We start from the raw sequence: 12,937 nt of genomic DNA, 5'->3' as shown, positions 1-12,937 counted from the left end.
CTTGGCTCCACGCAGAAGAAGGGTTGATTTTAACACAAACGGGAATGATGAGGAGGGCAGAGCAAATGGAGGAGGTGATGTGCTATGGGATCCAAATGGTTGGTAGACAGCTCAGGGGCAGAAGGCAGAGACCGAGCGACAGCTCACAACAGGCTCAGGAGAGTGAGTCCTCAGCCCCAGTGTTCTCTGAAGCAGCAGCGGTGAGGACGGGCAGACAGACAGCTACAACCCTTACCCCAGTCTCAACGGTGTGCCTCTTCCCATCTCACTCGGCTCCAGGAGGGATGAGGATTCTTCCAACAGGTCTGGATCCGCCATCTGCTGATGATGCAATTCAGCCTGAATTCACAAATCAATTAATATCTAATGAAAATAGTTAGTGGCATGCAGGGAACGAGGAACCAGGAGACAGGTTCAGAAAATAAAGATGAAAAGGAAAACCAAACCACCAAAAGATAAGACACACCCACAGAAGACAAGAAGAGGGGAAGAAAACAAACAAATATGGATGAGATAAAGAAAGCATAACTGCCCCCAGGAAAGCATCTGGGGAAAACGGTTTTAGAAACAAGGAACAAAAGCAAAAACATTCAATGATGGTGGCATGTATAAACCTGCTACTCGTGGAAGCCATTTTTTCTACTGAACCACCCACAAGAAAACCAGGAAGCACCTTTGCTCCCATGCGAGCAAAACAGAAGCAGTTGTGCAAATGCTCTCCAATTTAACTCCAAGGCAGCTGCAAATGGGAATGTTCCCTATGTGAGTGGGTGGAGACAGAGCCTCTCACGAGGCGAGAGGTTAGGCAGCACCTGTGGCGTTCAGGGTGACCCAAGAAACACATAGGGGCGTCTCCAGAGGCCTGGGTTTGCCAGGCTTTACAAGTTCCTAATTGGAGAGCCTGCAGCACGGCCATGTATGAAATGCCTCAAACGGTGGGATGTAAAGTGCATTTCTTTCTTCCCAAGGACAAACAGCAACATAGTTGGGTGGGCCTGGGCCTCCGCTGTGTCCACAGAGGGAAGAGCGAGCTTCTACAGGTGCGCCCGTGTCTGACCAGGGCTCTAGGAAGATGATGGTCACCTGGGCTTCGCAGCAAAGGATTCCTGCGCATGTGCTTGGGAGTCAGTGAAGGGAAGGCAACAGACAGGAAACCAGTCTGGGGCACGTGGGCCAGGGTGACTGGTTAGGCTCAGAATGACTTCCACTGTGACAGTTTATACAGGGCAGCGAGGGGGAGAGGAGCTTTCCACGTACCAGGCCTCTCTCTGCCCCACTCCCCTTAGCCCTGCTTACTCCCAGGAAAAAGCAGAAGCTGCCCTGCTGACACAGTCCAGTCAACTTCCCCATTGCCTGCGCTCCTCGACCGGGCAATCCACATGCTGCTTGCCTGACCAAAGGCTAGAAACCACAACAACGTTCCCTGTTGGCAAAACGTCAACAGAACTGTTCTCTACTATCTTCATGCCAAACTTCAACCGGATTCTGCTCCTGTCAACAGCACGACCATAAAATGTTGCACGGGGACTCGCTTGACGGGCACATGTGCAACGAAGGGTACAAACCAGACGCTGGGTGTGAAGCCCTAAGCCGTGAAGGCAATGGTTTTGGGAAGCAAAGACGAATACCATAAAAAGGAAAAAAGGAGGGTGGGGCAGGGAGTGGGGCAGCAGTGATGAGCACATCGGGGGCAGAGCAATCCCACACGAGATTCAAGAAGTTCAGGGTGACCCTGTGTGGATGCTGGTCACTGCCTGCTCCACATGGAAATTCAGGGGGCTCTTTTGCTTCTACTTAAATTCCATCATCTGACTGTGGGCAGCTTTTTGAGGATCCAGTCAGCTGCAGCATTTCAACATATTCATCCCTGGGCAAAACCCAGCGAAACCACCTGCTGCCCACAAGACTCCCCCTACTTGCCTGTCTGGGTCATAAGACTGACGTTATACCCCACACATTAGACTCAATGCAAACACAGGTGCTCTAAAGGGAACAACTGAGGGGACAACAGACGGCACTCGGCAACCGCACCACTCCAAAAATGGAGCGAGAGCTCTCAAGATAAAAGGCTTCAGATGAAACAGAAGCTTAGAGAACATTCTGATACTCATTTCACTACTTCAGACTTCGGAATCCCAAGTCTTAGGGATCTTACACATTTCTAAAGAAAAACTGTGCCTGACAGGGAAGTAGCAGGACCAGAGCCCCTAATGGGGGTCCTCAGAAGCAGCACCCGACCACTGTGCTGTTGAGTGTTGAAATCTCAACCTCAGATTCTGGCAGTGACAACACCAACAGTGTCAACACGCCTCTCAACAACTTGCTACGTCCCCGGCCCCGCTCAGACACTAACAACCAGGCCCCATGGAAAGTGGAACTTCAGTTCCACTTCTATCTTTTTTTCTCCAATTTCTATCTTCTATGCGCTGAAGTCTAAGCAACACAGCCAATCAAGCCACATTAGTCACCAAGAGCAAACGCTTTCACCGTCTGGCTGCAGGGAGAGACAGACTGCATTTCAACACGTAAGGGTGCTCACCCAAGCCCCAGCGAAGATGGCAGATGGGAAAGAAAAATAAAGAAAGCAGATGGATGGAAAACTCAGAAGGGAAGGAAGGCGGGGAGCTGCATGCCATTAACCATTACTTTTCCAGTCTTCTTTACGTTCTCATATGTTATGGTGCTTATGGTAAAAGATGCAGAGAAATCTCTCCAGCTCTTACAGCTCTTCATAAGCAAGAAGACTGAGAAAAGGATAATCATCAACACGTCATTTTTAAATGCTCTACATAAGAAAAGGCGACATTGGAATCTGTATTCCTCTCACATCATAAGTGCATTCAATATGCTTACTGTCCCCTTTCACAACCCCGTGCCTGGACACAGAAAGGAACATTTTTGGATTTGGCCATTTTCTGCCAACTGAAAGTATGGATTAGATTCACCAAACGAGAAGAAAGAAAAAAAGATATAAAACTGGTAGTGTTTTAGGTCATTTGTAAACATCACACTTTCTGGCATGGAGATAATTTTCATGAAAAACCCTAGGTTTCAGATATTTAAGTGTCTTCTGGTTTCCTTGTCTTTCGCTGTGAGGGTGGAGTGAGCATTCTGGAAGCCTCATCCATGGCCATGGCAGGCACTGTTCTGCAGCACAGGGCCAGGTCCGTGCCAGGAACACAACTGTGTCCAGGGCCAGTGCCAAGAAGCAGCAAAGAGCTGACAGTGCATCTGGAGAGGAGAGGCAAAGTGGCTCTGGCTGGCCCACTTCCTGAGGCGCCGTGAGGGGGCCAGGAAGACAGAAGGGGAGGGAGAAGCACCCACAGCCCAGGGCTCGAAATACCCACACTTTCAGAGATTAAATTTAAAAAAGTTTAAGTAAATATGAGAAGAACAGCTCACCCCAGGTGGGGCATGCAATGTCATGAAGACCCAGAGTCTACCTCAAATAAATAAAGATGCTTACTTTCATAACCTGCAAGGCTTAAAATTGTCTATCATCTTTGGGACTGGTTCCTCTTATTTTAATTTTACTTTATTTAAAAATTATCTCATAAAAATGAAAAACATTTCATTTAAGGGAGCCCACATGTCAGTTTTCATTGAGAATTTTCTCCTAAAAAGACCAAGAACAAGAGATTCACTCCAATCTGTAGACTCAGGTCATGAAAGACATGTTTATACAATCATGGTAACACCCATACAGGGAACCAATGGGCATGTCAGAAGAGGGGAAAGCAGTTGAGAACAGAATTAAGTTCCAAATGATGCTAAAAGTAGCCAAGTTTTGACCAAGAGGCAAGGTTTATGCTGGATCTGTGGGCAATAGCTTGAGCTCATTTAGAAATCCAACATTTGCAGACTGCCACTGTGGTGTAGCAGGTAAAGCTGTCCCCTTGGATGCCAGCATACTGTCTGGGCACAGGTTTGTGTCCCAGCTGCTCCACTTCCATCCAGCTGGAGGATGGTCCAGGAGTTTGGGCCACCCACATGGAAGACCAGAATAAAGCTCCTGGCTTCATTCAGATCAGCCTAGCCCTGGGTACTGTGGCCATCTTGGAGAGTGAACCAGTAAATAAAAGATTATATCTCTCTCTCTGTGTAACTCTTTCAAATAAATAAATATATGTATATATTTTTAAAAAGAACTGGGCCTAAAATGGTAACCTAGTGGTTAAAGTCCTTGCCTTGCATGCGCAGGGATCCCATATGGACGTGGGTTCTAAGTCCGGCAGTCCCACTTCCCATTCAGCTCCCTGCTTGTGGCCTGGGAAAGCAGTAGAGAACAGTTCAAAGCCTTGGGACCCTGCACCTGTGTGAGAGACCCAGAAGAAGCTCTGGGCTCCTGGCATCGGTGCAACTCTGGCCATTGTGGCCGCTTGGGGAGTGAATCAGCAGATGGAAGATCTTCCTCTGTCTCTCCTCCTCTCTGTATATCTGACTTTGCAATAAAATAAATAAATCTTAAAAAAAAAAAAAGACAAAAAAAGACATGGCATTAAAAAAAAAGCCATGTCTGTGGCAAAAGACCCCAAACACTCGGAAAGAACTGGTCCCACTGCCCCACTACCTGCAGCGCGGTGAGCCAAGGGACTGGTCAGAGAAGTGAGCACCAGTCTCAGAATTCCCCACCCAATAAGCAAGCTGCGTAGCCACGGCAGATCTCTGATTCTTGGAAGGACCTCGGGCTTAGATTCACAGGAGCCTTTCCCCTTCCTAGCTCCAGCTAATATTTTTAATCAGCTCAGCTTTTCCAAGCCAAATCCTTGCCTCCTGAGGAATGCACCACAGCTGCAGCAGACTCTCCCTCGCCCACTGCTTTTCTAACTAGCACCCCCTCAGCATCCCCTTAGTCAGGCTGCTGGGTGCCATCCTCAAGGTGTCCGCTTCAGCAGGTGCGTTTCTAGCAGGAGCCTTACAGGGTGGAGAAGCCCAGCTCCAGCCTAGAGAACCAAAGGAGAATTGGTCTCTTCTCAAAAGACAGAAATCAAAACCAAGAATACATCAGACACAAAATAAATGAGTCCTCTGCATTCAAATGTTTTGCCAAGTTTGTTGTTGCTGTTAGGTAAAGGAAATGAATCTTATAGAACTACACAGTGACTAGAACAATCTCACATGTGTCAGATGTTGCTAATATTCTAGCAAAAACATCTGACAGAAAGAGTGACCTCAGGACTGGTAATGTGGTACACTATGTAAATTTGCCACCTGTGGCACTGGCATCCCATACGGGATAGTCCCAGGTTCTCCACTTTGAACTCAGCTTCCAGCTAATGTGCTTGGGAAAGCAATGGAAGTTGACCCAAATTCTTGGAGTTCTGCACCTATGCGGAAAACCAGTGCAAAGCTCCTGGCTCATGGCTTTGGCCTGGCCCCGGCCATTGTATTCATTGGAAAGTCAATCAGCAAGATGAAGACCACTCTCTCTCTGAACCTACCTTTCCAATAAATAAGTAAACATAAAAAGAGAGAGAGAGAAACCGGCATTTTAGGCCACCAGAAAAGCCACACCAAGGGTGAGAGCTAAGATTTCTCCTGGGCTTTAATTAGAATGAAACATTCTGCCGCCAAATCCTTCCCATGGGGTCATCCCAGCAAGCTGTCACATGGCAGTTTAAGCTGCCTATGTTTGTGACCCATGAGCTTATAAAAACATTTCCTCCCTGTAAGAGTACGCAGTTGTTTTGTGTAAAAATTGAAACATACCACCATGTCTTTCCATGTGACAGAATGAAAAAGTCTTGAAAACTCTGTGTGACATTGTGCTATCCAAAGTTCTGGAAAATCTACCCAAGGGTAGATAAACACAGAGAATGATATATAAATAAAAATTTGATGATAAAAGGCCTGGAAATTCAACCTTCGTTATGCTTTGGTATATCACCACACTTGTTTCTTCCGCTTTAACCGAAAGCATATACTTACCTTACAATACCCAACACAGAAAGGTAACTTTATGTATTTCAGCCCTGCTTACACAATTACTTTAAGGTTCCTTTCCCCATCTTGAGATGAAAAATTGCAGAAAATGTGAAACCATGGGCTGACTGTGTACTGCATGAAAAATGGAACATAATCTGACATTTCTTTAACTAAAATAGGGTGCAAAAATGATACTGCTTCCAAACTAGCAAATTAAAAATAATTACTGGAATAAAAATATGGCCCACTTGTGTAAGTGTAGCTGGTATCAACTGCTTAAATACTAAAAGAAACAATAGTCTGACCTCATCAAAAAACTGCTGAGTTTTTCGAAGTATAAATTTTAATTCAGTTAGTTCCAGGAAGTTTCTCTTCAGCGCTTCCTGGTTCGTGTTGATTTCTTTCAGCTCATTTTCAATCTTCTCAAAATTGGCCTAGAAAGAAAGGAAATGCATAAACTCAGGTGAAGCATAGGATACTTCTTTGCAGAGATGTAAACGGAATTTGTCCCACTGAACTGCTAACCTGCTGACAGTTCAAAGATGCTCCACCACCCAGCAGAGGCTCTGCTGCCGATGCACAATTTTCCACATGCTATTTTTTTTAAACTTCAAATATTCCTGCTTTGTCTATAGATCCTACTGTGTGTGTGGCCAATTTCTCGGAATTTCAAATGGATAGAATAATGATCAAAAGACCCATTGGCTACTCATTTACTCTGTGAAATTAATAAACTGCTAGACAGATTCACATTTATATGAAAGTTTCAATGAACCAATATGGCACTCTTCAAGATATTATTTGCCTTAAAAAAATTAGAGAGAATCCATTTCAGTCCCAAGCACAAAAAATGTGCAGTTAACGGACTACGCTGACAAGTCCAGCAAGAATTTCCCAACTGTCCCCCGCTCAGGCGAGGGATGTGGGTGTCAGAATGGAGAGACATGCGGCCCTCGCAGGAGCATGACTTACCTCCAAGTCAATCATGTCCCTTGGGAAGGGCACCTCGGGGTTTTCGCCTGTGTCCATGATTGGGATGTTAGCTTTTCTGATTTCTTTCTCAACAAATCCTGAAACAACAGAAACCAAACATTCAGAAGAAGCTGCCCATGCCTGAAAGTGTTAGTATTTAGTGGGGGGAGAGGGTGGCAAGTTTCAAAATCTGGCTACAGTTTATAAAAAAAAAAATTTTTTTTAAGATTAAAAAGGCAGATCAGATTTATGGAGAGCAGAGACAGAGAGGACCATCTTTCATCTGCTGGTTCACTCCCCAAATAGCTGCAACAGCCAGAGCTGAGCCAATCAAAGCCAGGACCTTTCTTTTCGGGTGTCCCACGCAGGTACAAGGTCCTGAGGCTTTAGGCCTCGACTGCTTTTCAGGCCATGAGCAAGATTCTGGATGGGAAGTGAAGCAGCCAGGACATGAACTGATGCCCATATGGGATCGTGGTACGCGCAAACGGAGAATTTAGCCATTGAGCCAACGTCAGGGCCCAAGAAAAACCTTTCTTGTGGAAACAACTGTTTCCCTCCACATCCCCCCTCTGCCATCGCACACTCTGTAAAGCAAGCCCAGAGAGGGCAGCTACCCCGTGCTGCCTTCCTTCCCTCTGCTGCTTTAGTTCTCCACCCTCTGCAGCTGCCACCCCAAATCACAGCGAGGCTGGTTACAGACACTGTTAGCGAAGCAGAGCTACTGGAAACCAAGTTCAACAAAATATTTAGTGAGACTGAGGCTCCTGTAACACCAGGAAGGCACAGGCGCCTGGCCCAGCAGAGAGGACTCCGGTGGGAACACGGGCGTCCCCTATCAGAGCGCCTGAGTTAGAGCCTCAGCTCCATTTCTGATCCCGCTCCTGTTGAGATGTCTCCTCAGAAGCCAATGGCTCAGATGCTTGGCTTCCCACTGTACATGTGGGATTCCCAGATTAAGTTCCCGACTCCCAGTTTTGTTTTGGCACAGTTCTGCCAATTGCTGACATTTGGAGGGGGGGAGTAGTTAACAGATGGAAAGTTTCTTTTTCTGTTTATGTTTTTTTCCTATTTATTTTTTCTAAACAAACAAATAAATAACAAAGCACCAGGGGCTGGGTTTGCGGTACAGGGAGTTAAACTGTCACTTGTGATGCCAGTATCCTATATGAGTGCTGGTTTGAGTCTTGGCTGCTGCCTGCTGTTCTTCCAATTCAGCTTCCTGCTACTTGCACTGGGAAGGTAGCAAGAAATGGCCCAAGTGCCTGGGCTCCGGCCATCCCTGTGAAAGATCTGGATGGAGTTCCAAGCACCTGGCTTCAACCTGGATCAGCTCTGGCCATTGTAGCCATTTGGAGACAGAGATCTTTGTCTCTAACTCAGCCTTTCAAATAAAAATAAATCTTAAACACACATCACCTGAAACACCTCACATGTTTTAGGTGGAGGCCAGATCCACTGTGAGCTACCTGGAGGCTGCCTTAGCAGAGCAGCCAAGCCAGGGGGCTGAGAGCCAGACAGTGCAGCTAGCTCCCAGCTGATTCCCTCCCAGCTGCTCATGCTCCTGGGTAGGGCCCCAAACCTCTTGCAGATTCCATAGTTAACAAGGGAGGTAGCACCTTCATTCTTTTTTTTTTTAATCAAAAAAATATATGTATATTTTATTTATTTGAAATGTGAAGTTACAGAGAAGGACAAAGAGAGAGAGAGAGAAAGAGGCTTCCCACCTCTTGGTTCATTCTCCGGGTGGCTGCAATGGCCAGGAGTGAGCCAGGCTGAAGCCAGGAGTTTCTTCCAGGTCTGCCACATTGGAGACAGGGGCCCAAGCCCTTAAGTCATCCTCCCCTGATTTCCCAGGCTCATTAGCAAGGAGCTAGACTGGAAGTGGAGCAGCTGAGTCTTAATTGCCTATACAGATTTAATCTGCTTTTCAGCCTCAAGCACCTTTGTTTTTTCTTCTTTTTCCTTCCTTCTTCCTTTAATCAGATTTCTTTAAAGATTTACTTGTTTTTATTGGAAATGCAGAGTCACAAAGAGAAGGAGAGACAGAAACATCTTCCATCTGCTGGTTCACTCCCCAAATAACTGCACCAGCTGGAGCTGAGCCAATCTAAAGCCAGGAGCCAGAATCTTCTTTTGGGTTTCCCACATAGGTGCAGGGTTCCATGGCTCTGGCCCATCCTTTTCTGCTACTTTCCCATAAACAAGGAGCTGAATGGGAAGTGGAGCAGCTGGAGCACAAACCAGTACCTATATGGGATGCTAGTTCTTGCAGGCGGAAAATTAGTCTGTTAAGCCAGCGAGGGTGGGAGGGTAGGGAGATGATGGGGGGGGGGTGCATTCTTGAAGAAATGCTGTGGGGAATGAATAAAACAAAGTATAAAAGCACTTTAACCTCCAATAGGACCTTAACCAATGGCAGTTTCCTCCCTCATATATAGCTCAGATTAAAAGATGGCTCTGGGGCCCAGTGCCATGGCCACCGGCTAAAGTCCTTGCCTTGCATGTGCTGGGATCCCACATAGGTGCTGGTTCTAATCTCGGCAGCTCTGCTTCCCATCCAGCTCCCTGCTTGTGGCCTGGGAAAGCAGTCGAGGATGGCCCAAAGCCTTGGGACCCTGCATCCATGTAGGAGACCAGGAAGAAGCTCTCAGCTCCTGGCTTTGGATTGGCTCAGCTCCAGCCATTGTGGCTACTTGGGGAGTGAATCATCGGACAGAAGATCTTCCTCTCTCTTTCCTTCTTTCTATATAGCTGACTTTCCAATAAAACTTAAAAAAAAAAAAAAAAAAAGATGACTCTGGTGCTGTTGCCTCCAATGGTGCTGCTGCCTCCAAAACATCCCAAATGACCGCTGGTTCATGTCCTAGCTGCTCTATTTTTGACCCAGCTCCCTGTCAGTGATCTAGGAAAAGCAGGGAAGATGACCCAAGTGTGGCGGATCTGGATGAAATTCTCTTGACCTCTGACTTTGGCCTGGCCCACCACTGGCCACTGAGGTCAATTGGGGAGTGAATCAGCAAATGGAAGATGTCTTTCTCTCCCTGTCTTTCTACAACTCTGACTTTCGAAATCAATAAAATTAATTTTAACGATTTCTCTTACTTACAAGTCTGAGTTACAAACAGACAGGAAGTGTAAGGAACAGGCCTGGAAAATTGACCCCGCCATCCTGGACTCAGCCCACCTCAAATGCCTGTTTATCATAAGCCTCCTCGGTCTCAGCCCCCTGAAGGCCCACTTGTCTAAGCAAGCTTAGTGACTTTCAGGCCCACCAATCCCCTGCAGCATTGAGCCTGGTCCCCTATAGCTGCACCTGCCCATGCCCACCTCCAGGCTGTAAAGGTGCCTCTTCCCTTTGTTCTGGTCTCTCCACCACATGCTGTCTGCCTCTCTCCCCTCCTTGTCCTCTGCTCTGCTCTTTTGTCTCTCTTCTCCCCTTCTGCTCAGTTTCTTTCTGCTCTTCTGTCACTTTCTCCCTGCCTCACAGCTATTTGGAAATAAAGACCTCTCGTGTGGCTTGCTGATTGTGTCTGGCATTTTGAGTTTATAGAAAAAGCTAACAGGGAGAGAGACATCTTCCTGTTCTATCTGCTGGTTTACTCCCCAAATGGTTGCCATGGAAAAAGCTGGGCTAATTTGAAGCTGAGACCCAGAAGTTTTTTCCAGGTCTCCCCTGTGGGTGCGGCGGCCCAAAGCTTTGGGCCATCCTCTACTGCCTTCCCAGTCCATCAGCAGGGAGCTGGATCAGAAATGGAGCAGTCAGAACAAGAACAGGTGTACATATGGGATGCCAGCACTTGCAGGTGGAGGATTAGCATGCTGCATCACCAATGCCGGCCCCAATAAAATGCATGTTAAAAAGAGTGGGGTGAGGTGGGGGAGAAGGGAGAGAGAGGTGACTGTGCTGACACTGACTGCCCTGTGCTGTCTCAGAGCTCAGTTATATGGCTAAGGTCCCACAGTGGTTTCATCTTGCAGCCTGTTGTATCAAACAAGGTTTATACCCAGTATCCCACCAGCCACAACACTACAAAGTCCATTTGTACACCAGAAAATCACCTCAACATTAGAATCACAAGACTGTTCTTCTTTTCATCTTCTCCTTCCTTGATTCTTCCTTTATTAAGATATCTGTTCTAACACCAACAATTCATTACAGAATACCACACAAGAACAAATCACACGTACGGAGCTTCCGATCCATTTCTTCACATCTTCTCACTTCATTCACAAATTTTCGCTGGAAAACATTCACATCCGGGTTCAACTGAAAAAAAAAAAAAAACACCAGAATATCAAACATTCAAATGCTGACTCTGGTTCCTCTACTTCAAGTGTTTCCTGCAAGATGAAAACAGCGTTGTGTCAATAGAGATTGTAACACTAACAATAACCGCCTTCTGCATCATGTGCCTCCCTCAAGCCTCCTCCCTTGAGCCTGAAACAGGGCACCTGGGGGCAGACAAGCAGGCTCAGAGCTTCCAGAGCTTGAGAGCACCAGCCCCTGGGCCAAGGACATCACAGCAGTTCTATGGGGTTTCCCTTCTCTTATCTTGCCCTGAGCACAAGAGACAGAAGGCAAACTTCCCTGTGTCCTGTCCCAGGTGGGGACTTTATTTTCTCAAGGCTGCTGGTTTTTCACTTACACACCACAAGCAATGTACAAAGCAATGTTACAGACATCCTGGGGTGTTGAAAAATAAATAAATAAAACAAATTCCCATTCAGGGAGAAGCTTGCAGTATAACAGAGAAGGAAGAGGAACAGAATGGCTTTTGGGCCTGAACCAGCAGGTGGGAGCCTGCGCTACCTCATGGACACATACACTCTCTCTGTCTCTCTAAAGAAAAATGTTAAACAAATACTGTAAGAAGTTGAACTCGTACAAGCAGAGAGCAGAGGCTGGCTGGCAGAGGCTGGCAGAGGGCAGAGGCTGGCTGGCAGAGGACAGAGGCTGGCTGGCAGAGGCTGGCAGAGGGCAAGGGGTGGGAGTGGAGAGATTACAAGCTGTTGGTCAAAGGGCACAAAGTTCCAGACACAAAGGGCCTGAGCGTTCCTGCACAGCAGACTGACAGCAGTCAATAATGTATGGTATCCTTTCCAAACGACACAGAGAGGACATTTCAAATGTCTTACCACAAAAATGCTAAGTGAGTTGGTGCACCTGTTAGTTGGCTTGATTCTATCTTTCTGCCTCATGTACCTATCTCAAAACGTCACTCTAGACGATGAACATGTATATAATGATGCTTTCTCAACTGCACTAATATTTTTTAAAACAAGGAAAATTACAAGTACTGGGAAGGATACAAAGAAGTCAGAACTCTAACACATGCTGACAGGAACAGAACACAGTGTGAAGCCTGGTGGTCCCTGAAAGGGTTGACACAGCAGGATTCACACGACTCAGCCATTCCAGCCCTGGCTATGTGCCCAAAAGATCTGAAAACAAGCCCTTAATAACCACAGAAACCCAAAAGGTAGAAGCCTTGCAGATGAGAGCCAACAGAAGACTGCAGCCACACAACAGAATAGACAGGAATGAGGCAGCAGCACACAGGATCCTTGGGAAGAACACGCTGAAGGGAAGACATCAGATACAAAAGACCACGACTCATGTCCTGTGTGTATGGGATGCTCAGAACAGGTGAGTCTGTAGAGACAGAAGGAAGACGAATGGTTGCCAGGGGCAAAGGAGGGGAAGATGGTTAGTGACTGCTAATGGGTACAAGGCGTCGTATTGGGGTGATGAAATGGACTGGAACTAGGGGGGCTGGCACCATGGTGTAGCAAGTATGGTGCTGGCTTCAGACGTGCCCAGTTCTGCCTGATGTGGCCACTTAAGTAGTAGCTAGCAGATGAAAGATTTCTCTTAGGACCAGTGCAACAGCTCAATTAGCTAATCCTTTACCTTCAGGTGCAAAGATCCCATATGGGTGCCAGTTTGTGTCCCAGCTGCTCCACTTCCCATCCAGCTCCTTGCTTCTGGCCTGGGAAAGAAGTCAAGAATGGCCCAATGCTTTAAGACTGCACCCAC

The 12,937-nt window shown here is 46.8% G+C and overlaps 1 protein-coding gene across 28 annotated transcripts in view; it reads right to left on the bottom strand.

The window, feature by feature from the left end:
• Nucleotides 1–12,937, bottom strand: part of LOC121170445 (V-type proton ATPase 116 kDa subunit a1) — a 51,692-nt gene that overhangs the window by 29,741 nt on the left and 9,014 nt on the right. For 12 of the 28 annotated variants that reach the window (XM_041001652.1, XM_041001645.1, XM_041001650.1 and 9 more), the window contains 4 exons: nucleotides 11,089–11,167; nucleotides 6,898–6,995; nucleotides 6,231–6,359; nucleotides 236–318 (listed from right to left, as the gene is read on the bottom strand). In XM_041001652.1, coding sequence (XP_040857586.1) covers nucleotides 236–318; nucleotides 6,231–6,359; nucleotides 6,898–6,995; nucleotides 11,089–11,167 — 389 coding nt within the window. Of the gene's footprint in view, nucleotides 1–235; nucleotides 340–6,230; nucleotides 6,360–6,897; nucleotides 6,996–11,088; nucleotides 11,168–12,937 lie in introns of all 28 variants that reach the window. The other 16 variants (XM_041001644.1, XM_041001646.1, XM_041001658.1 and 13 more) reach the window with 4 other exon arrangements.

The sequence above is a fragment of the Ochotona curzoniae genome, unplaced genomic scaffold, assembly GCF_017591425.1.
Source record: "Ochotona curzoniae isolate NIBS_2020 unplaced genomic scaffold, NIBS_Ocur_1.0 scaffold_2453, whole genome shotgun sequence".
Lineage (NCBI taxonomy): Eukaryota > Metazoa > Chordata > Mammalia > Lagomorpha > Ochotonidae > Ochotona > Ochotona curzoniae.
Note: the sequence above shows the minus strand (reverse complement) of the source record. Positions and strands in the feature narration are given on the sequence as shown.